Raw genomic sequence first — 26697 nt, 5'->3', positions numbered from 1 at the left:
ACCGCGCCGCGCGCACGTCACGCCGGCCCGACGCTCGGCCCAGGGTGAGCCCGCGTCCGGCGCCGCTGGCTCAGGGCAGGGACCGCCAGGGCCGGACCTCCGGGCCGGCGCCCCCGCGCCCCCGTCGTCGCCCCGCGCGCCCCGCCGGCCAGCCAGGTGTGGCGGGGGCGCTGGCCGGCCGAGCGGGAGGGCGCGGGCTGGGCGCGCGGCCCCGTTCCCGCCCCAGCCCGGTTCCCGCGTCCGGCTGCATCCCGCCCGCCACCCAGCCTCAGCCCGGAGTCGGCCTCGACGCGGCGTGGCGTGGGCGGCGGGCAGGGGTCCTGGCCACCCTCCGGCTTTCTCCGCGCCAGCGCGCGGGGCTTGGTGGCCGGGCCTAGTGACAGGTGGGGCGGGCGGCGGGCCGGGAGCCCACCTGTCAGAGTGGTCGGCGGCTCCTTGGGGTCTTGGCAGCTCGAGGGCCTGCTGCGGCCCGGGGTTTGCCACGCAGTGTCGTGCCTAAGCTGGGGGCCTTGTGCCTCGGTGGGGCCTGTGGTCAGACGGGGCCCGCGCGCCCAGGTGGGGTGAGCCTGACGGCTGCGCCTTACTCTGCCAAGGGGTTGGGGTCTGGACCCTCTGCGAGTGGGAGCTGCTGGTGGCCGCAGGGAGCACTTCCATTTGGAGAGGTGACTTAAAATCCCCGTGTGGGACCTGCTTGGCTAGCTCTCCTGTCGGGATTGTGCAAGAAAGGCCCCTGCTGCCTGGAGGCCTGCCTCGTGCTGGTGGGGAGATGTTTCCTTTGAAATGCGATGTCTGTTAAACTTCTTTTTTCATTCTCTCTCATTAATTGTCTCCTTCCTTTTTGCCAGATAAGTCCGGTTTTTTCTGTGGCGGGTACGCAGTTACAGCCTTGATTTCCTGGATCTGGTAACATGGCAAAAGATGTAAGTATGATTGCTTCGTGCTGCAGACATGTTAGCTCACTGCTCCTTGCAGTTTTCTCTATGGCCGTGCGTGCATGGCCGTGGTTTATCCTCACATTTTACACGCAGGAGCTGGGATGGAGGTGAGGGATGGAGAGTCAGTAGGTGGGTGCCTCCCCCCTGCACAAGTGTTCTTTGTCATCTGAAGACTGACACGTTATTTGTGGTTGGATGATGTGGTCTTGATTTTTCCCTTAACCTATCTAGACAGTTTAAATTAAAAAAAAAATTGAATACACCTCTCAATTAAAATGAATGTGTGAGGGGGGTGTTGTGTGTTAGTGGGTTTCCACTCAGGACAGCTGTCAACATGGAACTTAGGCTGTACTTGTTTTATGTAGTACGCAGGACCGTAATTCAACTTTGATGGATTGAATATCAACAACTTGTTTGGGCACATTTTTCTCAGAAAGATGACATCTGGTGATTAATGAAACACGGTGGAAATGCTGGTTGGTTTAGCTTTATATTTATCTTGAAGCTACTGGATATTTTGAATAATTTTTTTTTTTGAAACAGATATGGAGAGTTAGGCTTTTAGGCTGCAAGATATAGTCTCTGTTGTTGGTTACATATATTTTTGCAATATCATCCTAACTCCTTCCAGCACTAATGATCTCCTTTTCAGTGTTCCTCAGCATTCACTGCCCTGTGAATGTTAGATTCCTGTATTTTCTGTGCAGCCTGGGAAATGCAGGCAGACGCGCTACATCATCTAGAGTTGTGCTCAGGTGTAGTGTGGCTGCGTCTATGGTGTGGGGCCAGGTACCGGTGGGTGCTGTGTCCTGTCCACTGACTTGAGGACTCAGCTATGCTTAATGATCCACATGGGTCAGACGGTGCCACTCTCCCTGTCATCAAGCACTTGGCTTGGGCCTGCTCTTTGGAGTTGTGTCACACCCTAGGAGATCTTGTATAGGTCACCTGAAGTCACAACCATATATGATACTGGCTTGATCTTGTTAGGTCCAGTTGTTTATCTACACCCATGTCCCCACTCTTCTCCATATGTATGCCCTAACATGTATGTGTGGGCTCAGCACATGCCCACAAAGTAACTAGATTTGGTAAATGGTTTGTAAATGGGATACTGGCCCCCATGCCTTTGTTAGGTCATGGTACTGGCACGATATTATTGCATTTTCAGTGAGCCAGCATGCTCAGAGTTTTGTCATTTTAGTTTTGCATCATTCACTCCCTTTCCATGTGCTGTGTCCCTGGGGAAAGGGGTGGTGCACTGTGAGGACAGGTGGTCAGGATCTCCCATCACAATGAGAGTCTGAGGCCAGCTGGTTTGGGGTTATCCATTGTGGTGTGGCTGGGCTGGTGCAGTGACTGAGTAACAGGGTGCTGGAGCTGACTCTCATCACCACACATATTCACACGCCACAAGCGTCTTCCCCAGTCAGAGGGGAATCAGAGACTGCAGACAGTCAAGGGTTGGGCCGTTCCTGTAGCCAACCATGTCTTTATATAGGATACGATACTTGTGTTTCAGAGAGGGACATTGTAGTCTGTGCTGAAGGAGAGGAAGTAGGCACCACTGAGTTTTCTAAGCACTTGATACTGGGGATGAAATCTAGCTGTAAAGTATAGCTGGACACCTGTGAGAGCAGAGGGGCTAAAGTCAAGCTCTGGGTCATGGAAGAGGACCAGGAAGGGTAGAGAGAAGACAACAAATAGCTAAGGGGCTTTCTGCCCCAGCAGATGCCCAGGCAGATGGGCAGGTGAGGGTTCCCTGTGAACTGCAGGCTGTGGCACAGGGCTGGCAGTTACCAGTGAACAGGATGGGATGACAGGAGCCGATTATGTTGACCTGGCAAAGGATTTCTCCCATGCAGGACAAGAAAGCTGATGTGGGAAGGCGTGGGAGTGGGCAGGAGAGTGAGGAGTGATGGTGGAAGTGGGGGTGAGTGCCTGCAGGTACTTGGAGATGCCTGCTTGCAGTGCTTTCCTGTAACACTGCAAATTGTCCCTGTGGAAGGCATGTGTATTGAATGAACCATGATGACCCTGCTGTAGGGGCTGGAGAGCCTGGTATGAGGGGGTATGTCTTAGAACATGAATGTCTTCTCCCAAGGTCAGGCTAATACTCACTGCCTGAGGAGTTGTGCTGTCTTACTGGGAAGACTGCATTTTTGGACTTGCCAATCTTCAGAAAGTTTCCACCTCATAGATGTGCCCAGAGGAGCATTTCCCAGATGACTATGAATTTGGTCATATTGACAATGAGGATTAACAATCACAGGTCTATCCCTTGTCAACCCCACACCAAACACATCATTTTAAATCTTAACATTCTATCCTTAGAGGTTCATCTCCTAAGGCAAGAAGCTTTTATACTTCATTGGCATGAGCCTCTACAATCTTGACATTTCTAACATTGTTCAAAACTCTAAATCCCAGGCTGTTGAGATGGCCGGCTTGTCAGACCTGACTACTCGAGTTTGCTCCCTGGGACCTACATGGTAGAAGAGAACTGACTCCCATAATTTGTCCTCTGATCTCCACGTATTTACTGCACCCTCCAATAGTGAAGACTGGACCAGTGCAGGACCAAAATTCAGTAGGACAAATACCAAACCATGCAACTCCATGTATGCTATCTTGGGATTGTGATGGAATCCTCTGGGCTGTGACAGGCTTGGGTCGCTTTGCCCCTTTAGTAACACTGCCGGTAGCACTTGAGGCTCTTTCTTGGGCCTGCTGCATTTTGTGCTTGCAACTTTCCTTGGCAGATGTTCCTTGGTCTGGTCCCGATGTATCTTGTGTCTTGAGGTCTCCGTTGCAACTTAGGCTTTCCCTTTCCAGCGTCATTCAGTGGCCTCTCAGACTATTTGCAAGGACTTCAGCCCTGCCCTCACTTATATTTTGCATGCCTATAAACCATCCCGAGGACAGTGCCAAGTTCTGCTACCAGCTTGAGATAGATGGCCCCTTCTACTATGGCTGCAGTGACCTTCTATGTCTTGGGAAAATACTTCTCTAAGTGGTTGTTTTCATTTGATGGCATTCTCAGTTCAAGCTTTTTCTTTGAAATAAGTTTTCATTTTCTTAAAAAAACAAAACACTATTATTTGTGGGAGAGTGTATATTTGTGCATGTATGTATGTATGTATAGATACATATAACTTTGTAGAATTATTTCTCTTTGCCTCTTCATGTGGGTTCTGGGGGACTGAACTCTGGTTGCCAGACTTGCTTTTACCTGCTGAGCCATCTTGCCATCTGGAGTTGGCGTTTTTTTGTTTGTTTGTTTGTTTGTTTTTTTACCAGTTAGACCTTTCTAGGAGTGAGTCTTGCCCTAAGGATGCTTTTCTTACGTGCTGACTGTGCCACAGCCTGGATGCCATGCTGTCTTGAAATTTCCTCTACCAGACAACTTAATCCATTACTTTTATGTTTGGCTTCACTCTGATTTTAAGGGCATGGCCAGATTGTTTGCTAGAAGGTAACACAAGTGGTCTCTAGCCCAGTTCCCAATAGAATCCTGGTTCCTCTCTGAAACTTCATGAGCCTAGCCTTCAGTGTCCACATTTCCACTGACATTCTGGTCTTTTCAAATGCTCACCAGAATGGACTAGTAATTTTTGCTTATAGCATTCCAGGCATTCTCTATACAACAGGCCTATACAACAGCAATGGCCTATTCCTCAATACCAGTTTTCCGTATTAGTTACTTTTCTCATTATTGTGACAAAAGCAACTTAAGCAAAGGTTTATTTGGCCTATAGTTTGAAGGAACCGTCATGCTGGTGAAGGTGTGCTGGAGGTGCTAAGCTGGCCATGTTGTGTCCGTGGTCAGAATGCAGAAAGATGTACGCAGTTGCCAGCTACTTGCCTTATTCCTTTTAGTCAGTGTGAGGCCCCAGTCCGCATGGTGCCGCTTACATTCAGGGTGCGGCCTCAAGTGAAACCTTGCTGAAAACAGACACCCAGAGTTGTACTCCTACAGCATTCCAAATCTAGTCAACCTAACAGTGACGATGAGCCATCCCTGGTATCCTGCAGACAAATTTCATTATTGTAGCCTTGTTTCCAACCTATCCTTTCTGTCTTTTTAGTGGTGGTTTGACATGTTGTAGAGTTGTAGACAGTTGCTACTGAAGAGGTAAGTTAATATGGGAAAAAACTACAATGTAGTTCAGTGGTAGCTGCCATAGCCTTTATCTACAGATTGAAACCTGCTTTATGAGAGGAGTCCACTTGCTTCAGTTTTCTGCATGCATTGTCCCCAGGATATCCAATTCTGATTTTATGGCTGGATGGAAAACAGAAAGACACTTGGACATGGCAGTCTCCTAGATTTCAAGTGATCTCTTCATAGCAAAGAGAGATGGTGTTGGTGTATAGGGCCAGGTTTTAGCTGCTCAAGTCTGGCGTGTAAAGGTTGTTCAGGAGGGCCTGTTGGCATTAGCATTCTGGGAAGAGGGAGGCTGGAATCTGGAGGTGGAAGAGCCCCTGGCCCTTTTGCCATGAACATATAGATTGCTGGGGGTTCTGTGGTTTCCAGGATCAGTCTTTTTTTTTTTTTTTTTGGTTTTTCAAGACAGGGTTTCTCTGTGGCTTTGGAGGCTGTCCTGGAACTAGCTCTTGTGGACCAGACTGGTCTCGAACTCACAGAGATCCGCCTGCCTCTGTCTCCAGAGTGCTGGGATTAAAGGCATGCGCCACCAATGCCCGGCTCAGGATCAGTCTTAAATGGTTACAAATCCATTGTGACCATGAGGATGAATCCTTGGAGGGTGATTGTGATGTTTGTGCACACCTGTACATGTAGTGTCTCTGAGTTGTCAGATTTGTTCTGGAAAGACGATGGATGCCAGGTGACCACTGTGGATGTCATCAGGCTGTTGGAAAGCACTTATTTTAACTTTCACTCTCCAGAATAGACTTCAGCAGCAATATTTGAAAGTTGCAAAATTGTTTAGCCTTATATAATATAAATAATAAATTGTATCTTGTCAAAAAAATTGTAGGGGGTTAGAGAGCTGGCTCAGTGGTTAAGAGCACCCAGGTTTAAATTCGAGCACCCAAATGACAGTTTAAAACTGTAACTCTGGTTCTAGGGGATCTGACACCATACTAAATGCACATAAAATAAAGTTAAGTAATTTATAAAAGAAAAAAATTAGGAATGAGCTGGGCATGGTGGCATATATCTTTAATTCTAGCACCTGGAAACATAGGCAGGCAGATCTCTGAGTTCAAGGCCAGCCTTTTCTCCATATAGAGTTCTAGATCAACTAGGGCTACATAGAGAGACTCTTATTTCAAAAAACAAAAAGAATTTAGAGGTTAGTATTTTCCTCATTTTTTTTTCCTTTTTTTGGTATCTGTTCTCAGTCCAACCATGTGGGTCCTAGGTATTGAACTCAGGCTCAGAGACAGGTACCTTTACCCACTGGGCCATCTTGCGAGCCCATACCTTGAATTTTAACATCAAATACTGTTGGGTTTTTTTTGTTGTTGTTGTTGTTGTTTCATTTTTACAGCACTGGAGGTTGAATCTAGTATTTTCATTATGCTAGATTATGTCACTAAGCTATATTGTCAGCCCTCTTTTTTTTTTTTTTTTAATATGAGGTAAGTTGCCCTTCCAGTCCTTGAATTCATTCTGCAGTCTTTCTGGCCTTGAACTCACTCACAGTCCTTCTATTTCAGTCTTCTGAGTACTGGGATTATAGGCCTTTGTCATGATGCCTGACTATAGTTGTTGTTCTTTGGTATGACCATTAAGATTTTCTGAGGCTGGAGCTGGAAAGATGGCTTTGTGGTTAAGACTACTTGCTGCTTTTGCAGAGGTCCCAGGTTTGATTCTCAGCAACCACATGGTGGCTCATAGCCATATGTAACTCCACTTCCAGGGATCTGACACCCTCTTCTGACCCCCAGAGGCACCAGGCATGTATATGGTGCACTTATATGTGCAGGCAAAATACTTATACACATAAAAATAAATAAACCCTCCCTCCCTCCCTCCCTCCCTCCCTTCCTCCCTCCTTCCTTCCCTTCCTTCCTTCCTTCCTCCTTCCTTCCCAGTTCTGCCTGTCTTGGAACTTGATATGTATACCAGGCTGGCACAAAATAAATCTTAAAACAGTTTTCTAAGGCCTAGGTTCATTCTAGTGGTTGCATATGATGTAGGGTGGTGACCTGTCAAACCAGTGTGCTGCATCACTTCTGAGTCCTTGGAGGTCTTATTTGTAGACTCTGTTTTGCCTTTTAAGAAAAATCAGTTTTGAGGCAGGCCCTAGGTTCAACTCCCAGTGTTGGGGGGGGTGCAGTTTTTGCTGTCAGGGCTTATTTGTTTGTTTGTTTATTAATTTATTGGTGTTGGGTGTTGAAACCAGGGTCTCATACACCCTGGGAATGTGCTGTATCTCTGAACAGCTCTCTCAGCCCCTAGGATTTGAATTAAAGTTACCTTATTGTGCATGGAAGATGATGAAAAGGGAGAAACTGGGAGTTACTCTTTAGCCTCTGCATGTCTTCATGGCTAGGTTTGGGGTCAGCTTCAAAGTCACACCTATCTCTCTGGTCTGGTATGTTTTTGGGCCAGTCAGTTATTGAAGATGATTATTGCTTTAAAAGATGTTTCAGCAATCTTGCTATTCTTACTTCAGTCACTTGTGTGGCCTAGAAGAGACATTTGCCTCAACATCGCAGAGATGGCCTGAGTGCTGATGCTTGGTTGAACCCTCTGTTTGTGGTACTTGGTGTATTCTTCTGTGCACAGTTGCAGCCTGCAGGTGTAGGACTGAGCTCTTGAGTTCTGCATCTCTAGGTTGGTGCTTCAGAATGCAGTACAAGCTTGCTTTTGGAGAGTGGCAGGGACCGAGGCAGCTCTTGTAGTTGGGCAAGAAAGTGAAGTCCTATGCTGTGGGACAGCCGCTTCCTGATCTGTGAAACCCCACCTGCTCATGCTATTCCTGTGGTAATTGCCTTCTGTGTCCTAGCCATCCACCATTGGTAGTGCTTCATTTTCCCTTTCCAAAGCTGCCCTGTGACACCAGGAAATGGGACATATCAAACCTGGACAGTTAGCTACCTGGCAGCTCTCCCAGGTAGTTGTGTATTTGGGTCTGTTGCGTAATGAAGTATCATTTGGTGTCTTTGGATAGGAGTTAGGTGCCTACAGGAAATTGGTTGAATTTGAGGCTGTAGCAAATTCTATGGCTTATCTATCTGCCTGTCTGGGAAGACCAAATCTCTAGACACAGCACCCTGAATGCACATAATCTTGTCAAGAAGGGCTGTAGCTAGGAGGGAGTGCTGAACCCAGCTATACTCAGGCAGCAGAACTGAAGGTGACTTGGTGAACCCGTGGGAGGAAGAAGATGTGAGCATTGCTGTGCTGTAGGTGAGCCCTTGCTGTGCTGAAGGGGCCATGTCCTGCCAAGCAAGCTGACGAGGGTCTGGCTTAGAGTCTGTGTGAGAGGAGATGAAGGCAGAGACATGCTTGTGAAGAGTAGTGCATGGCTATTTCCTACTCTCTTTTTCTTTTGGTAGAACTAAGAATTGAATGTAGGCCCTCACCCATGTTGGCCAAGTAAGTGCTCTTACCACTGAACATAGCTCCAGCCCTCAGGCTGTGTTCAAGGGCTCTCCTTCGTACATTTTGGATAGTTCTTCCTGTCCCTGATCCTGGCATCTGCCATATATATCTTGTATCTTTTTTTTCTTTATTTTTTAATTTGAATTAGAAACAAGATTGATTTACATGACAATCCCAGTTCCCTTCTCCCTCCCTCCCTCCCCTACCACCCCCCAACTAAAACCCTACCTATCACATACCCTTTCTTCTAATCTACACCTGACTCAACCTTTCTGCTCCCTCATGACCTCTGCATCCTTCCTCTTCTTCCCTTCTCATTCTCGTAGCTCCCCCTTCTTCCCATGTTCTCAATTTGCTCAGGGGTTTGAGACCCTTTCCCCTTCTCCAGGGGACAATGTTTGTCTCTTTTAGGGTCCTCCTTGTTTACTAGTTTCTCTGGCAGTGTGGATTATAGGTTGGTAATCCTTTACTCTATGTCTAAAATCTACATATGAGTGAGTACATATCGTGTTTGTCTTTTTGTGATTGAGTTACCTCGCTCAGAATGGTTTCTTCTAATTCTATCCATTTTCCTGCAAATGTCAAGATTCCATCATCTGCCTCATCTTAACTTCCTTCAGAATTCGTGTGAGTCTCCTCCTCTGGCAACTCTTGATGCCAGTCCATTCCTTTCCCTTCTCCAGACTCTGGAAAGTTCCAATCTTCTTAAATACTTTGAGTTTATCTCCCAGCAGTCAGCTATCCTCATTTAAAGGTTTTAGATTCTTCCCCGAGGACATAGATTCTTGCTTCCCGTGTGGGGTGGGAGCCGCCCTGGGCATTTCCTTAGAGCCCTCCCCATCTGGACCATGGCTTTCAGACCTGTCCAGTTCTTCCTGCTCACTGGACATGCTCACTTCCTGTCTCTAAGCCTATCCCCAGCCTCTCTGGACATTCCTGCCTGCTCTCTAGAAGGTGAGTATCTGTTTCCTTGGACCCTGCGGTCAGTAGTGGATGGCTTAGCCTCTTCCTCATGTTTCCACACCTCACCAGATCTTGCTGTGCGGGGATCCCTGTCCTTTCTTAGGAAGAGAAGGTGCTAGGAACCAAATGTAGGTCCCCTGCAAGAGCGGCAAGATCTCCAGCCCCTTCCACAAGCACGCATGTGGCAACCCCCAGAGGTGTGTTCAGATATGTGTGTGTGTGGTATGTGTCTTTACCTCACTGCACTCACGCTTTGTTTCTTGATGTATTATTCAGCACTTTGCCCTAGGCTTTTTCATAACAGCAAATGTAAACAGGTCGTTGATACGCTTTATGGACCTTACTTTATTTTTGTTTAGTTTTTGAGATAGGGTCTTGTGATATAGGTCTTGAGCTCAGGATTCACCTGTCTCAACCTCCCTGATTCCCTGCTTCTGAGATTACCAGTGTGTTCTATCACTACTGGCTCTAATGATATGTGTGTGTGCACCTATGTGTGTTTGTGTCCTTATAAAATTTGTGCACATGTGTATAGAGGTCAGCCTTGGGTGTTTGCCAGGTGGCATCCACCTTGTCTTTTGAGGTGGGGACTCAGTGGCATTTACAATTTAGAGTAGGGGTCCACCTGACTGCTTTCTCAGTGTTTGAGATTTTGCACCTGTCATTTTTGTGGGTTCTGGGGCTTGAACTCAGGTCCTCATGCTTGTGTGCAAGCACTACTGAATGAACCTTTTCTAAGTGTTTTAAAGATGCTTATAGACATGCTGGTGGCCCATACCCCTGTTGTCCTGTCTTAGAATAGCCATCAAGTAGCTATTGGGATAACTCTAAGATACCTGAGGTGTGCTTGCATGGCTGAGTGTGGCCAGGTGTGGCTTGGCAGAGACTACCTGAGTTCCCCCACAAAAGCCCCAAACAGAACCTTGTTAATAACCCAAGGCAATTAGCACCAGCTCTGGGACTCCCCATGATTTCCCAAGTTTAGCATTTGAATGAGTCTGTGTCTAGATCATTTTACCCCCAACTGCCTGTGCCTTGTTGACTCCACCCTTACTGGGCTTTTCCTTACTCCTGTACAGCCTTCTCCCAAAGGTGATAGAGTTGGGAAGATACTAAATGAGGTTATGAGATAGGGGCACATCTTTCTGAGTAGGTCCCATAGTGAGGCCCAGCCATAAGGCAGCATCTGCACACCTGACCTAGGTCCTGATCCCAGAGTGCAAATAAGTGCTTGCTCCTAAGATGGCCATGGTCATCTGCCAAGGAGAGGACACAAACATTGTCTGCTGTAGTGTGCCTTGATTTAAGCAAGTCTTTGATGGATGTCCTTGTAGAAAAATGGGCCTTGGCTTCCTGTGTATTCTTGGAAGTAGCATTTCCAGGTTAAGGGTCAAAAGTGTGAGAGGGGGCAGCCAGGGGCAGTGTCAGTTCATCATTGAGGGGCCTACAGAATTTTTCAGTGATGGGGAGGAGGACAGCTTGTTTGCATTTCCTGTCAGATACCTGCCTTTACTCAGTGGTAGTTCTTGTCTGTGAGCTAGGTTTGACCTTAGTTTGAATCAAGTTGGTCTTTATTTTTAAGCTTCTGGCCTCTAGGGATGTTTTGGTTTTGTTAATAGAGTCCTTGCATGTAGGCTGATTGCATGTGATTAGCTCTTTAGAAACTGCTTCTATCAATGGTGTTTCCCTTATGTTTTTACTGATTGTGTTGTATTTTGTCTATTTTCTCTAGTATTCTTGTGACTTAAAAGTACCATGAGTAAAATGTGCTGTAAAAGGCAGTGCTGAGTCTTTTTTTTTTTTTTGAGACAGGGTTTCTCTATGTAACAGTCCTGGCTGTCCTGGAACTCACTCTGTAGACCAGGCTGACCTCAAACTCAGATCTGCCTGCCTCTGCCTCCTGAATGCTGGGATTAGAGGTGTGCGCCACCACCTGGCAGCGGCTCTGAATCTTAAAATGTTTTCATACAGGCTGAGTGTATGTGTATGTACATGTCTGTGCCACATCTGTGTAGAGGCCAACAGTTGATATTGAATATCGTCTTCTATCACCCTGTACCTTATTTCTTCCTCCCTCCCTCCCTCTCTCTCTCTCTCTCTCTCTCTCTCTCTCTCTCTCTCTCTCTCTCTCTCTCTCTCTCCAGAAACTCACTATGTAGCCTTGGGTTTACTTTGTAGACTAAGATAGCCCTGAACTCATGAAGATCCACCTGTCTGCCTCATGAGTTCGGTAGTTAAAGTCATGTGTGGCTATGCCTGGCCTACCCTTATTTCTTGAGATAGTCTTTCTGTTGCCTGGCAATAGACTTGGCGGGCCATCAAGCTCGTAGAGTCCCCCTGTCTCTACCTCTCACTTTCTAGGATTATATGTTGGTCAGAGCCAGTTGGTAGATCAGCCCATGCTGCAGGAACAGATGACCCCAGAGGTGACAGTGGCTCCCAGGAGGCTGGCTTCCCAGGTAGGGGCTGTGCCAGGCTCTTTACTAGGATGCCTCAGGGCTGTACAGTTCCAACCAGCCTGGACTGTTGTGTGGCATTTGGGGGTCAGGAAAATACTGAAGTATAGTTTCAGGAATTACACTGTTGAATCCTATTGGAGGGAATGTCTGTCAGGTTAACAATGCATAGAGAGGAGGATTATGGGACATTCTCTGAGAGGAGTGATGACCAACAGAGGTATGTTCCCAGTTGCTGGAGTCTAGGTGCTCCAGATAGAAGCTGCTCCTGAACAGTGCCTTGTGACCGAAGCTGGAGGTTTAGCGCAGCTTTATACATTTGTAGAGCAGACTTACCACCACAGCAGTCCTGTTGGGACTCAGGAGAATGCTGTAGGTGGTGACCATGTTGACACCTCGAGTGGACATTAGCATGTAGCCAGCAGGCCCAAGCTTGCTAGGGCCTAGCTCCCCAGCAACCTCTGAAGTTTGCGTGTATTTTATGTCTAGTGAGGTCACTAGCCCACCTTCCCTAGGGTAAGTAATGACTTCAGTCCTCTCTCATGTGTGGGGTCTACAGAGGTATCACTCAAGAGATGTGCCCACAGATCCGGCCATGCACATGTACATGCACAGTCCACTCAAGACTGTGGCATGCACGGCCTGGCACCTGTGTTGGAAGAGGTTAGTGTGTGCTGGTCTGTCTGTCCTGACATCTGAGGGAAAGTATCCTCCCAGCTGCCAGACAAGTGAGTAGATTTCTCAGGAGAATCCATTTTGCTGCTGCAGGTTCCCTGACAGGCTGCCTAGGGGCCTCCTTTCCAGATGTCCTCAGAAATGGCTTCTTGGCCCCTTAGGCCACCCACACATCTTGAGTTGCTGCTGAGAATGTATTTCTGACATGATGTTGTTTTTGACATCTGCCTGTTACTTTATTCCTTTATCACCTGTATCCCCAAAGATGGCAAGAGGTCTCTCTCTTGTTTGCCTCCGTATGTTTCTTAAGGAGGTTGTTACATTTTCATGTTGTTGTAGAAGGGATTTAATTCTTAACTCTTCTCTTAGGTTTTGGCTGGTAAAACAAGAAACTGCGTAGCTAATACTTTTCCTAGTGGTTTTTTTATGAGGGCATGTGTTCATGACCTCATGTCTCTATTTACTTAACGATGAAAATGAGAAAACGCAAGGCAAGTGGGAGGCTTAGAAAACATCAGAACAGGGAGGCCTCAGCAAAGGATTCCTGCAGAAATTTTCCCTTCCTGGTCCTTACTGCCTGGCCTTCATGGCAAGAATACTGTCTTGTGCATCCCCACCTCATAGTCATTGTTGTTCCTGGCCAGAGGTCAGTGTCCAGGCTACTGACAGGTGTCTTATAGAGAAGAGAGATGGGCAGTAGAAAAATAAAATCAATTGTAGACTGGGAAGGACTTAGGGGAGAGTCATGCAAGGCAATTTCCTGGGGAGAACCACCTTGAATGAGCCCTAGGGTGCAGCTGGGAGGGAGCGGTGTTGCCTCCGTGCTTCTTCCAGCTCCTTAAGTCTGTTTTTGATCTGCATCTGATAGCGTAGCTTCAGGGCCATGATTGTGGCCACTGGTGCATTTATAAAAGGGCGCTGGTGATGACCACTCTGGGCTGTCATTGAGGCTGGTACTGTCATGTTTGTGAAAGTTGGCCATTGGCAAGTACCAGCAAGATTTGCTAAGTGCACAGGATGGCCTATAGGTGTCTGGTGTTTGCTGTTGGTGAGTTGACTATCCATCGTTGTTTTCTGGAAGGGTCGTTGTTGTGTTCATTGCAGTTATTGTCATGTGCTGTTTCTTACAGTACAGCCTGCCTAGAGCAGGATAGAAGAGACCAGCCAGTGTCAGCACATAGTTTTCTTTTTTCTTTTTTTGAGAGTGTTGCCTCCCTGGAAGTTGGCTGGGCTCTCCAGCTTAAAGGAATTGTGGGAGAGCAAAGTCTGGTGCTCTTATTTAGATGTCTAATGTACTAATAGAAAGTGGGCAGAGGGGTAGGGGTGTTGCTGGGGACCTTGTGAGTCATGTGGCTACTCGAGTCAGTTACCACCCTTAGATATGCTGCTGTCATGATTGTCACTGGCCAGCTGGGACTTGATAGTCTTGGATGTACCTGGTGTGACCCTGGAAAAGCTGTGATCAGGTCACAGTTCCTGTAGAGTGGGTGGTTGCTGCTCCATGGGTGATGGTGCTATTCTTTACCACATTCAGTGCTCTGCTGTGGACCTAGTTTGGGAGGGGGGGAGGGGAGCTGCATCAGGTCTTTTCTGTGCTGCCCTCCTCGCCCTCCCAGAGCCAGGAAGGACAAGCAAAAAAGGGTGTGGCTCAGAGAGCAGTCACTCTTGCTGTTGTGCTATGTGGAAGAGTGTCAACAGTCCACAGGATGGAGTTGCATCTGCATCAGCAATTCTCTATTGCAGGGAATGCTAAGGATGTTTTCTGCTCTCTGTGCGTTCCTGTTGTCCTTACCATTGTTCAACCTATCTGGTCCCACCATCCTTTGTAATCACCTCCAGGCATGGTAGGTGCAGCTGGAGTATGCACATGTGAGTGTAGCTATGCACTCCTGTCATAGAGTCCCAGAGCTGTGGTGGTGCAAAGTCCTCCCTGTGTAAAGCTAGACTTACTACTCAGGTCCTTTCAGAATATGTTCAGTGGATGTTTGGTCGCTGTTAGTCACCTGGTGCTGTGCGACAAGCGTCCTCAGAGCTGAGTGGATTAAGGTGACAGTGTGCATACATTTGTGCAGTGAGTGGCATAAGTAGGAACGTATGTCTGGGGTTGAACATTGTACAGATTTGAAGCTATCTGGAGACTTGCCTACTTCTGTGACAGCATCTTCCCTGCCCACCACAGGCTGCCAGCTTCCCAGAGAGAACTGAGAGGGCAGAGAACATGCTGACTGCAATGGTCACACTAGCATTTCAGCTGCCTGTGCCAGAGTTCAGTTCAGTCGGGCTGGGAGGCGTCTGTCTCAGTTTGAGCTGCTGTAGTGAAGGTATAATGAAATCTACCTTACAGTTTGGGTAGTGCAGGTCCAAGATCAAAGGAAAATTTGCTCAGCAATGGCTTATGGCCGCCCCCACCCTTTTGAAAGTAGATTGGAGGTAGATTTATTAAGGAAAATCGGGAAAGGGAGTAAAATTCTTCTGGTTTCTTCTGTGTTCCCACATGGTGAAAGGGAAGGCAGCTCTCTGGGGTTCCTTTTGTAGGTGCCCTAAACTTCACCAGGCCTCTATCCAGTGGCCTCATTGTCCCAAATGTCCTACCTCTCTACTTGAAGGCTGCACTCAACATGTTAGTGTGGGAGGCAGACACTAAACTGGAGCAGACCCTTCTAGGGGGTTGTCTTCTACTGTATACTGTGGCCTGAGGTACTGACGTAGGGGTGTAGCAAGCTTTGGCACGATCAGGTCTCTAAGAAGGCTGCTGGCCTCCAGTGTCAGCTGACAGAGACTGTTGCTGCTTTTGGGGCTCTGTGAGGAGAATCCCCAGTGGTTTTGTTTTCTAGTGTCCTTTATGGAAAGGGGAGCTTGCATTTTCTTTGTGATGTTGACACCCATGCGTTATGAAAGAGTTGCCTCTGCCCAAGATGAACTGGGGCAAGCTGTGGTGGGCCTCAGCTGGCCCAGGAGCCTTCTGCTTGGTCTTTGGGGGTAGACTTTCTCTATTGATCTCAGACCTCTACTTGAAAAGGGGCTGAGGATAAAGCTACGTATTTACTGCAGGCTCTGAGACACATCTGTCAGGATTGTCATGAAATCATACCCAAAGCCAGCAGCTCTCAACTGAGGACAGTTGTGCAATCAAGAGATAATTTTGTTTGTCCTCCTGGGAGGACTGGCATGTAGTGAGAAGGAGTTTGGGGATGCCCCTGAACACATACTGTAATGAAGGATAATCCCCTCCTGGGAGCTCTCCAGGGACCCTGTGGGTTACAGGTGTGCATCAAGAGTCCAGCCAGATGCTTCAGTGGGTGGTCAGTGAATTGGTAGTCTGAGGCTTCGGTTTCCATCCAGTTCCGATGGTGGCTTTCTGAGCAAAGTGACAAAAACACCCAGGCATTAGCAAGGGATTTACCTGGGATTCAGGGGGATACAATTACTCTTGTTTGCAGACATGGCTGGAACAGTGGGTGACAGACTTTAATTTGGCAGTCTTATGTGGCTTCGTGTCTCTTCTTTCCTGTGTCTTGGTCCATTGCTTCCTGATTACTTTTGAGTTTGATGGCCCCAAACTGAGACTTGTAACACGAATAATAAAAAACCCAGAGACAAATATCGGGGTTCAAACTTCAAGCTGAAGATCAGAAAAGCAAAGCAGCTGGTCACTAGTTCTTACTCTACCTCAGACTGAAAGGCCATGAGCTCTTCACCAAGCCTTAGACAACATGCTGCCTCTCCTCAGTGTGTCTGGAGAAGCCTGAGACTTCAATGTCTTCCTATCCTCAATGTGGCTGGGGAATGAATGCCAGCTCTGAGACCTTGCTCCTGTCTTATATACTTCCCTAATGCTGGGATTAAAGGCGTGTGATCCCAGGTGCTAGGATCAAAGGCATGAGCTCTGCTACTCTTCACTCTTGTGTGGGTCATGGCGGATTGAACTAACAGAGATCCATCTACCTCTTAATCCTGAGTCCTGGGATTAAAGGTGTGTACCACTACTGCCTGATTTCTATAGCTTGAGGTTGACTTTGCTTTCTGAGTCCTCAGGCAAGCTTTAATAAATCATAAATAATATATCACCACAGATTGTGGAAAAAGTCTGCCTGTTCATTACATATCTGACTTTTAAGGGTCCTGCTGGCCATTCCTGGCCAGTGAGCTCTCTGGGGCCTATTGCAGGAAGCAAGGGTTGAGTTGACGGGAGGGACCCTGCTGGGGCCAGGTGAATGGCAGACCATCTGAGTTTCTAGGATGTAGTGATGCAGCATCCAGAGTTGGGATGGTGGGTTCACATCAAGGCTGACTGTGACCCTAGAGGCAGGAGGAGTATAGCTGATGAACTTCCTAGGTAGCCTGTCCATGCTGACTGTGGATGTCAAACTGGTTTCTGTAGTGGTACCATAATAAAAGTTAGACACTCAAACATAGCATGGTGCTATATCCTTTCACTGAGCTGTGTTCTGTGTGATGGACTTGAGTTCCATTGAGGTAGACTCTTCAGTGGGCAAGGAAAGGTGATTGTGTTTGCATCTGTGTCTATAATCCAGAGAGTCTTTTCTGCCAGTTACAGCAAATGCTGCTGCCCCAGTGTGCTCTGCCTTAGGTCCCTTTGGTGCTTAGCTAGTGGTCAGGAAGGAAACTTGAAAAGAAGTAATGTGCTGACTTGAGAGAGCAGCTCTCCTGTAGAGCCCCACAAGGCTTGTGGGGAAGTTGGGCAATATAGTGAGTAGGTGCCAGAGAATGACAAAAGGGGGTGATGCCATGCTTGTCCAGCCTGAGGACGATTCTATCCTATTTGATTAGGCCCAGCCCATGTGACACATGGAGCAGTGGTGTATTGTGACTGTACCAGGAGCCCCACCCCCTCCTAAGCCCATTTTGCTGAGGGAGCCTAGGAAAGGAACATTGCTCCGAGCTATAATTGCTAAAACTAGGACTTGGGTTCCTTAGACCTGTTCCAAATCTTCAGGCTCTACGTACCTGGCCTGACTAGTATTCAGTATACCTTACTCACTGGCCCTGGGGGCTTGGCCTTTGCCTCATTAGCCTCCTGGCTTGGCCCACCTGGTGTTTGCCTGGCCTGCCTCTGTTTAGCAGTTCTAATGCATTCAGCTTTGGTGTTCAGCTTGTTAGCCCACAATTTCCCAGGGGTTTCCTGCTGGGCTGTGCTGACAGTCAGCTTTCCCAGCTCAGATGTAATATCTTGGTTTACCCACCTCACCTTACTTCTGGCCTCCCTGACCCAACCCTAACCTCTGTGTCCTCGGCCTCTTGAACTTTTCCTGGTTTTATTCATTGACTTTAACCAGCTTAGCCTGTCCACTGGGCCTTCCTTTCCTGGCTCTTTCCTTGTGGATTTATAGACAAGGTTTCATTCTCCTGCCATTACTACTCCCCAGGTCTCACCCATCCTGCCCTAACTTCTTCATGCTCATCAGTGGGTTTTAACCTAGTAGCTTCCCTTTGCCTTTTGGCTTAGGGGAACCTTACCTACCTGCTGCTGTTTCTAATCTCTTGGCCTTACTCTAGTGGCCTTCCCAACTTGGTCCTCCCAATTTGGCCCTCCAACCTAAAGTAGTTTTTAAATGTTTGTTTGTTCATGTTGGTGGTGCTGGAGTTGGGGCTTGTACCTTGAGCATGCCTGGGAGTAGCTCCTCCACTCTTAGCCCAACTCTCCAGCCCATGCCTATTAGCTTTAGGTTGCTAGCTGTTCCCCTCGGCCTACATACCCACTGGGTTCATGTAGGCACCTACTCTCACCCCTTTTAAGTTTTTGCATTAAATTCCTCCCTGCGCCTCTTGGCTTCACCCTCTTGTCCTCAGTATCTTAGATTTACCTGGTGTTATCTTAATTCCTAGTTTTAAGCTTGGGCTTTACATAGTAGTCCTCTAACTTACTAGCCTGGCTTTCCCTGTCGCTCTTACCTCCCTGGCCTTATTTGAGTCCTGCCTTACTCAGTCTTAATATCCTGGTGCACCTATCTGTACACCTGTGTTACCATGGGGTTTTGTTTAGCTGCCTTTCCAGCCTGGCCTTTCCAGACTCAGGTGATTTTTCCTCAGTTGTGTTGGGTCTCTGGCCTGGCCTGAATGTCCCCAGGAGTTTAGGACAACTCACTTTCCTGTTTTGTAGGAGACTGGGGTCCTGCTGGGCTTTTCTTGGCCACCATCCCCTCCCTCACTTCTATTACCAGCTTTTTCTTTGGTGGAAGAGTATTTGGATGACCATTCATTCAGGGGGCTCCATTGCTGCCTCCTGTCCTCTGCCTCAGGCCAGTGGCCATGTTTAGTTGACCTCGTTGTGAATGATGTTTCACCTGGGAGAGCCTAGCCATGATGTCCCTTAAAGGCTTGGCCTTTTGTTTGGTGAAGGCGGAATAAACGTTTCCCACAGTTTCCTGGAGAAGGGTGAGAATGATGGTCTGGTAAGATCCCTTTCTGATGTGCTGATTATCAGATACTGTGCTGTCTCTTAAGTATCACCTGGTGACCATTTCCCTCTGCTGTCAGAGTCCTGGCTTTTTATGATTGGGTTTGCAGGTCATACTGTTCCAGCCATGGTGGCCACTGGAAGCATTGTAGCACTGGGGCTCTTGCTTCTGCTAAGCCATTCTGCGTAGCAGTTACAGCTCTACCCATATGCTTCATTTAGGTCTGGTGTGTTTAACAACTTTGGCTGTGTGGGCTCTTGAGATGTTGTATTTACTGTTGTTGTTATTACTCTCTGCAGGCCAGTCTAATTGAAGCCAACGGAGAACTAAAGGTCTTTATAGACCAGAATCTTAGTCCTGGGAAAGGTAAGGGAGCCTGTTCTGGAAATGTAAGTCTGCTGATGATTGTGTGGTATGTCGATGCCTGGCTCACTGCAGGCCACTGCAGTGCTTTGAGATGTCAGGAAATTCAGGGAAATGTGAAGGGGGACTAGGCATGTGTGGTCTCTGCCTGGGGATGGGTGCCTCACCTCATGAGCCCCAGTGCTCCCATGTGGACTGCATGTCTTCTCAGGCTTGTTTGTGTTTTAGTGACTCCTACAGGGAACTGCTTTCTTAGAGAGCTTGGTGCAGCAGGAGTTGTATGTGCCAGGTAAAAAGCTGACGCTCACCTTAGAAAGACCCCGCAGTGTGTTTTGGCCATGGTGTTCGTAATAGCAAACAGCTGCCAGTTTCCTGTGCACTCCTCTGAGTTGTGTTGTCTGTGTGTGTGTGTTGCTTTGCCTCTGTGTCCAGTCCCTACAGCACCACATCCCCATAGCACCAAGCTGTTTCTGCAAAGCACTGGCATTGCTAAAGACCAAACGTGTGGAAAGGTCCTAGGTCAGGTGAGGGTCCTGTGGTCTGTGTGGGAGCCAGAACCGTGGCATGTCAGGACTCTGGGTTCTGTTAAGAGTTCCTTATTTCTGGTTTCTCTTAATTGCTTGCAAATGTAAAACTAGCTATTTTCTTCTTAATAGTGAGGTCCAGGAAAGTGACTCCTTCCTGCAGAAGAGGCTCTGAGGTCTTGAACAGTGATCTGGTCCTTATTTGTCCTTCTCTGTGTTTGCCCAGTCATGTCATTTGTTTCTGGTGGTTTACAGTCTACAAATATTGGAGCCCAGGGATTATCAGGGGCTAGGTCCTGGGCCACTGCTGTGTTCTCTCCCTGTGACTTCCCTAAACCTCAGTATGAGCATAGAAGTGAGAGGATTTGACCTCGGTCTTCAATACCTACCCCTCCTGGCTTAGTCTTTGATACCCATATGGTTTCTGCCCCTCACAGTGGACACACTGAACCTTCAGTCATGAGGGTTGTACAGGGTCTATGTGTCTACCAAGGCTGGTTCCTTCTTGTTTGTTTAGTAGGTATGGGGTAGTGTCTGCAAGTGTGGGTGCTGTTTGTCTTCTTGGTTGGCAAACCATGTCACTCATGGGACAATAGGGTTTGGGTGTTTCAGGCACGAAAGTTTCTATCCAAGTGATGGAGCTGAAATAACTGGAGGTGAGTGACCTTTTTTCTCCAGGAATTATGTTCCCTCCTCTGGTGTTTGCTTTGAACTCTGCTGCGGTCTGCCAAGCCGTGCTTTCACATCTGTGTGATTAGATGCACACAGGTCTGACCTTGAGATAAAGTTGACCTGTAGAGAAGGTTAGGATGTAGGACATTTACGTGGTACATATTTAAGACGCAAGTGCATATCCTGGTCGGGCTGTTTATTTCTGCCATCATTTATTTCTGCCTGGCTTTTGTTGTCAGCTATGGCAAGCAGGTTTTGCACCTGCACGAGCTTTGGGGCAGGTTGTTGCTATTCACTGGGTTGACTGGCACCCTGTGTGGACCAGGACTCTACCTAGTACTTCGGATCGTGTCACCTCACAAGCAGTGGCTTGAACTTACTGTTAGGCATGCTGTGCATTGATGCTGTTTTGGAGTTCTAATGTTTGGAAAATGCATAGTGATGTCTCCCTTCACTCCAGACCTTTTTCCCTCCTGAAATGGAGCATTGCTATTGGTTTGTGGTGACCATTCCAAAAAATCTAATTTGTGGGATATGTAAGCCTTGCTCCTGGCAGGTGTCCTCAGCAGTGGACGTGGAGGTTTCAGAGAGGTCTGGGAGGACATATGTGCATAGAGGTAGTGCCATGAGACTCAGGAGTCCAGGTACTTTTAGTACGTGTGAGTTCTTGGCCCTGTGTTGTCCAGACACTACACTTTAGCACATTCTATTCCATTGCTGATGGTGCAACAGTAGGTTTCCACCCAAGTGAGGCCTGAAATAAGTGTGTTAACTAGTGAGTTCCTTTGCCTTTGCTTTTCAGCCTAGGAATGCCGATGATGGAGTGTTTGCTGCCTCTAAACTGCTCACGGAGATCTTTTAGTTGTTGGTGTAAAAAGCCTATTCAGGCATTTATTATCACTACATTGACCCCCGCACCCCACCCCACGCGCGCACACACATTCTAGAGCTAGGGCCCCATGGCAATCACTAGGCAGGTGTTCTTGCACTGCACCATGCCCTGGTCTCAGAACAGCCAGCAGTGCCTGTGCATGCAAATAGAGAGCAGGATACCAGCCCTCACTTGTACCTTGTGGCTGGAATAATCACAGCAGTTTATACTAGAGGCATCTTGAGTCAGATCTTGAGAAACGAGCAGGAACTGGCCAGGGGGCAACGAAAGCTGGGGTGTATGAAGGCAGGACTAGCCCTACATCCTGCTACATGTTCTCTTATCTGGCTCCTATGGTTAGTTCACAGTCTCCTCAAGGCCCTAAGGCCAGCTACATTCCGAATTTACCAGGCAAAGTCACTGCACAGAGTGTGCTTGAGTAACCTGGCCGGCAGTGGTATGGCCTGTCTAAGAGAAGGGGTCGCTCCCTGATGAGATGGGATTCCTGCTTTGTTGTTGCTTTGGTGCTGGTAAACCTGTGTAACTGTTGGGTCCTCCTCCTAAACCCATACATTCACACCTTGGCTTCCCAGCCTGTGAGAGACTTCAGGCTTCCTGTGTCATCTCCCCCTACCCTTTTTCTGATGCTGCAGAGGGGCTGTTGTCAGCCTCATAGTATGGGTCAGTGTCCTCCAGAGGAACAGTGATGGAAATCATGTATGTACAAAGAGAGGTTTTGGTTGTGGGGCAGCAGGTCCAAAGACTACATGACAGGTGTGGATGCTAAGGTCTTAGGGAGGCACCTTCACCTGGTTAGACGTGGCCCAGCATAGAGACTGTGTTGCTTATAAGTGTGAGTCTCTACGGATGCTTCTAGACTGGTGCACTGGAGAGAGGTGGGCAGTACAGCCTCAGCAGACAGGTACATGGACCTGACTTGCAGTCTTTGAGATAAGCTCCTTTCCCCCAGAAGAAGACATCAAACCCATAGCCATTTGCATTTCCAAATACCTTCTGAAAACCCACCCTGCCCCAGGGTTGCTGCTATTGAACTTCCTAAGATATCTAATGCTTCTCATCTCAGTTTCTTTCCCCAGAGTATCTCTGGCCTAGTAATAGTAACTAAGGGATTATGTGCTCCCTGGAGAGCCACCAACCTGTCCATGTGAGCCTATGACAGTGTCTACATATGCTAAGCTTTGGGGCCCTTCCCAATGCTGGTGCTTGTGCTGGGAACATCTTTGGGATGACAGTCACTGTCTACTGTGATTTCAGCTTCTGGGCCCTTTTACCACAGTTTCTGAGGGTGGTGTGATGCCATTTACTGCGTTTTATAACTCAATATTTATCTGTCTCTTCTTTGAACATTAGCCTGACCCCCTTTTCCAGAGGGTCTAATATTTCCAAATTCAGAGTTGTAGTATGAAGTGGCATCTCCAGCGCCTTGCCTGCTGTAGGTTATTGTAGTGCAAGCAGCCTGGCTTCCTGCCTCTTTGGGGTACTGTGTTAAGCTGCCTTTTCTCGGGTGCTCCAGATGTGGCCCGTGCCTGTGGCTCCTTGTCCTCTAGCTGGTGAGGATGGCTTTGCTTCCACAGTATGTCTGTGTATCCTTTCTGCTTCAGGATTGTGTCTTTGGCCTCAAAATGAAACTTGTGCCTAAGTGATTGTGCTGTGTGATGATGGAGGGTCCTCATGCTAAATAGGCAGCTTATGGCATTGGCTCAGAGCCCACCTCCCTCAGCCTGAGAGGTGGGGCAGGTGAACAGGAGACCTGTCTGTGTGGGGTGGTGTCCCCTGGAGACTCCTTGAAGGAAGAAAGTTGTGTTTCAGGTGTCCACACACCCACCAGCACCTCTTAGGGTCCTGACAGATCAGCCAACAGTGCCTGTAGCACAGTGGGTGAAATAGCTCTCACTGTAGGCTTTGAAGAAGACCCAGGTGGCCAGGAGGTATGTGCGGTCAGTTTTGTTTCTGACCAGAGTGAATCATAACCTGAGATGTAAGGGTGGGCTGGAGAGATAGCGCAGTTGAGATCACTGTTCTTCTGGAAGTCTCTTGTTCTCTTCCTAGCACCCACACAACAGCTCCCATCCATCTATAACTCCAGTTCCTGGGGCTCAGATGCCCTCTTCTGGCCTTGTCAGGCACAGCATGCATGAGGTGCACAGATATAAAAGGAACTGTAGAGGTCTTGCTAGAGGGGAGGGATCCCTGAGACCCCTGCACACCACTAATGAGCATGCACACCAATTTCTAACCCACTCATGTGGGTTAGAAAGACCAGTTTGCCCCCTGAGGAACCCAGCCACTCCTCCTGTGGGCTCTTCTCAAGGGAGGTAAGGTCACTATGGTGAAGGCACCACCCATTGTAGTATTGCTCACAAGGCACAGAAACAACTGTGCCTGTCAGTGGCTGAATGGATAAAGAAACTGGGGGAATTGTATGTTCTGAGAAAGTTAAAGTTTTCCATTTGCCACAGTGGGGGTGAACAGGAAGGACATTACACTAAGACAGTAAACCAGACACAGAAAATTACTGTGTGTCTCAATCACACAGAATTAAAAACCAGAAATGAAACGTGCAGAGAGAGCATAGCTGTTTACCTGTGTTGGATTAGAGGAGAGAAAGTGAGGATGTGGGTGAAGTAGGGCAGGGGTCCCCTCTGGCAGGCAGTATGAGGCCTCATTTCTACTGAGATGGATTAGTTGCTTTTTTTTTTTTTTTCCTTCCAATTAATTTCTATTATGTATACGGGTGTTTTGCCTGCGTATATGTCTGTGCACCATGTGCATGCCAGATGCCCAGGGATGCCCAGAAAAGGACATCAGACCTACAATTGTGGATGCTTGTGAGCCACCATTTGGGTGATGGGAACTGAACCCAGGTACTTTGGAAGAGCAGCCTCTTAACCTCTGAGCTATCTCTGCTACCCCTTTGTTAGCTGCTCTTGCTCCTAAAGCAATAGGCAACTGCTCTCTGAGAGGTGATGATATGTTGACCCATGTTACTCTGGTAACTTTCTACCATTTGAGTGTGTCTCATGATATCACGTATATTTCTTAATGTGACTGAATATACAAAATGAGCTGAGTGGTAGAACACTTACCCTGGCGTGTCCAGGGCCCTGGCATACATTCCCAGCATTAACTTTTTTTTTTTTTTCCGAGACAGGGTTTCTCTGTGTAGCTGTGGAGCCTATCCTGGCACTCGTTCTGGAGACCAGGCTGGCCTTGAACTCACAGAGATCCACCTGCCTCTGCCTACTGAGTGCTGGGATTAAAGGCATGCGTCACCAACGCCCGGCCAGCATTAACTTTTTAAATTTCATGTGTGTGGGTGTTCACTTGCATGTATGTATGTGTACTACCTGTGTGCCTGGTGCCCCTAGAGGCCAGAAGAAACCTTAGATACCCTGGAGTTGTAGACAGTTGTGAGCCACTTTGTGGGTGCTGGCAACCAAGTCCAGTCCTATTCAAGAGCAGCATGTGCTCTCTCTTGACCACTGAGCCACCTCTCTAGCCCCCAGTTTTGTTTTTTCCAGACATTTTTTATGTTCAGTCATATATATGTGTATGCGTATGTGTGTGGCTATATGCACTCAGATGCATATAGCCACACACATACGCATACACATATATATGAGTGCATATAGCCACACACTATATGCATATGAGTACCCAAAGAACTTCTGCACTGATTTCCCTTGTGACTGTGTCAGCTTGTATTATCTTCACCAGCGGTGCCTAAGAGTTCCCCTCCCCTATATCCTCCAGCATTTGTTACTTGTTTTCTGTCAGGTCAGATGGAGTCTCGGTGTCATTTTGATTATCACTTTCCTTGGCTAAAGTGGCTGAACATCTTATCATTATTTTGGTATTAACTGGCTATTTGCACTTTTGAAAATTATGTAGATCATTTGCTTAGTTATTGATTGGCTTATTTGTTCCTCTGTTGTTGAATTTTTCCATTTCTTTCAATTGTGATGTTAATCCCGTTAGATGAGTAGCTGGCAAAGATTTTTCTCCTTTTTTGTAAGCTCTGTCTTCACTGGCGACTGCTTGCTCTGAAGAGGCTGTTCCTTTTCATCCTTTTGTCAGTTCTTGGAATGATTTCCTGTGCGAACGAACAGTTGGAGTCCTTTGAGGGAATCCTTGCCTATTCCTATAGCTTCAAGTGTTTGTCCTCTCTTCCTCTGGCAGTTTCAGAGTGTGAGGTCTTGCATTAAGATCTTTGATTCGTTGGAACACATTTTTGCACAAGATTATTTAGCTCTTTTTTGTTTTGTTTTATTTTATTTATTTATTTATTTATTTTTGCACATAGAAATCTAGTTTTCATAGCACCACTCAGAAGAGGCTGCTGTTTCTCCAGTGTATGCCTTTGGCATTTTTGTTGAAAATCAGGTGTCTGTAGCCCCTTGGATTTCTGGATCTTCCATTCTAACACATTGATCTGTGGGTCTGTTTTGTTGCTGTGGCTCTAATTTGAGATCAGGTATTGGTAACCCTCCAGCACTGCTCTTTCTGCTTGCAGTTACTTTGGCTGTTTGGGTTTCTTATGCCTCCTAATTTTAGACTGCTTCTATCTCTGTAAAGAACATTGTTAGTATTTTGGACTATTTACTTACAACCATTTTTATACTGGACTTTAGATGGTGTGCTGGTGTGGCATGTGTGAGGCTCTGGGTTCAATCCCTAGACATACTCTAAAATGAAAAATCAAACAAAAAACTTGGGAAAACTCATTTGTTGACCTTTTGGCTAAGGTCAGGTGGGGGAACTCTCGACTTGTCAATCCTTTGTTTGGTCAGGTCAGAGAACACCAGGTCTTACACTTTCATAATTTGCTGCCTTAAATCTGAAGATAGGAAGGGTGTACTTAACAGTTACAAAAATGTGAATGTAATGTTTTAGGATCTTTTCCTGAATTGTGGCAGTTGATACCATCTATACAGCTATACTTAACATTTGGTTCCTTTGAAAGTCTTCATAGTTGACATTTAGACATTTTCTTTAGTGAGAGTTAGCTCTAGTTCATGTTCTGATTGCTCTCTGAAGCTGAAAAGCCAGCCTTCCTTGGGGATTCTGTGTGTCAGTCTTCGTGTTTGGGAAACACCTAAGGTGTTCTACATTATTTTGCCGCATCAAAGCAAAGAAATGGCCATTTTATTCCCAAGACTCGAGGGTCGGGACAGAGCATGGGCTGTTAGTAGTGATGGAACAGCATGTTGAGGTGC

At 47.3% G+C, this 26697-nt stretch overlaps 1 protein-coding gene across 4 annotated transcripts in view; it reads left to right on the top strand.

The window, feature by feature from the left end:
• Window positions 1-28: 28 nt before the first annotated feature.
• The window catches only part of Tfdp1 (transcription factor Dp-1), a 41019-nt gene continuing 14350 nt past the window's right edge, over window positions 29-26697 (top strand). For 2 of the 4 annotated variants that reach the window (XM_035452405.1, XM_035452406.1), the window contains exons 1-3: window positions 29-156; window positions 846-920; window positions 19330-19396. In XM_035452405.1, coding sequence (XP_035308296.1) covers window positions 909-920; window positions 19330-19396 — 79 coding nt within the window. In that variant the 5' untranslated portion in view covers window positions 29-156; window positions 846-908. Of the gene's footprint in view, window positions 157-845; window positions 921-19329; window positions 19397-26697 lie in introns of those variants that run through there. The other 2 variants (XM_035452408.1, XM_035452407.1) reach the window with 2 other exon arrangements.

The sequence above is a fragment of the Cricetulus griseus genome (assembly GCF_003668045.3).
Source record: "Cricetulus griseus strain 17A/GY chromosome 1 unlocalized genomic scaffold, alternate assembly CriGri-PICRH-1.0 chr1_1, whole genome shotgun sequence".
Lineage (NCBI taxonomy): Eukaryota > Metazoa > Chordata > Mammalia > Rodentia > Cricetidae > Cricetulus > Cricetulus griseus.
The sequence above is the reverse complement of the archived record's forward strand: the minus strand, read 5'-3'. Positions and strand labels throughout refer to the sequence as shown.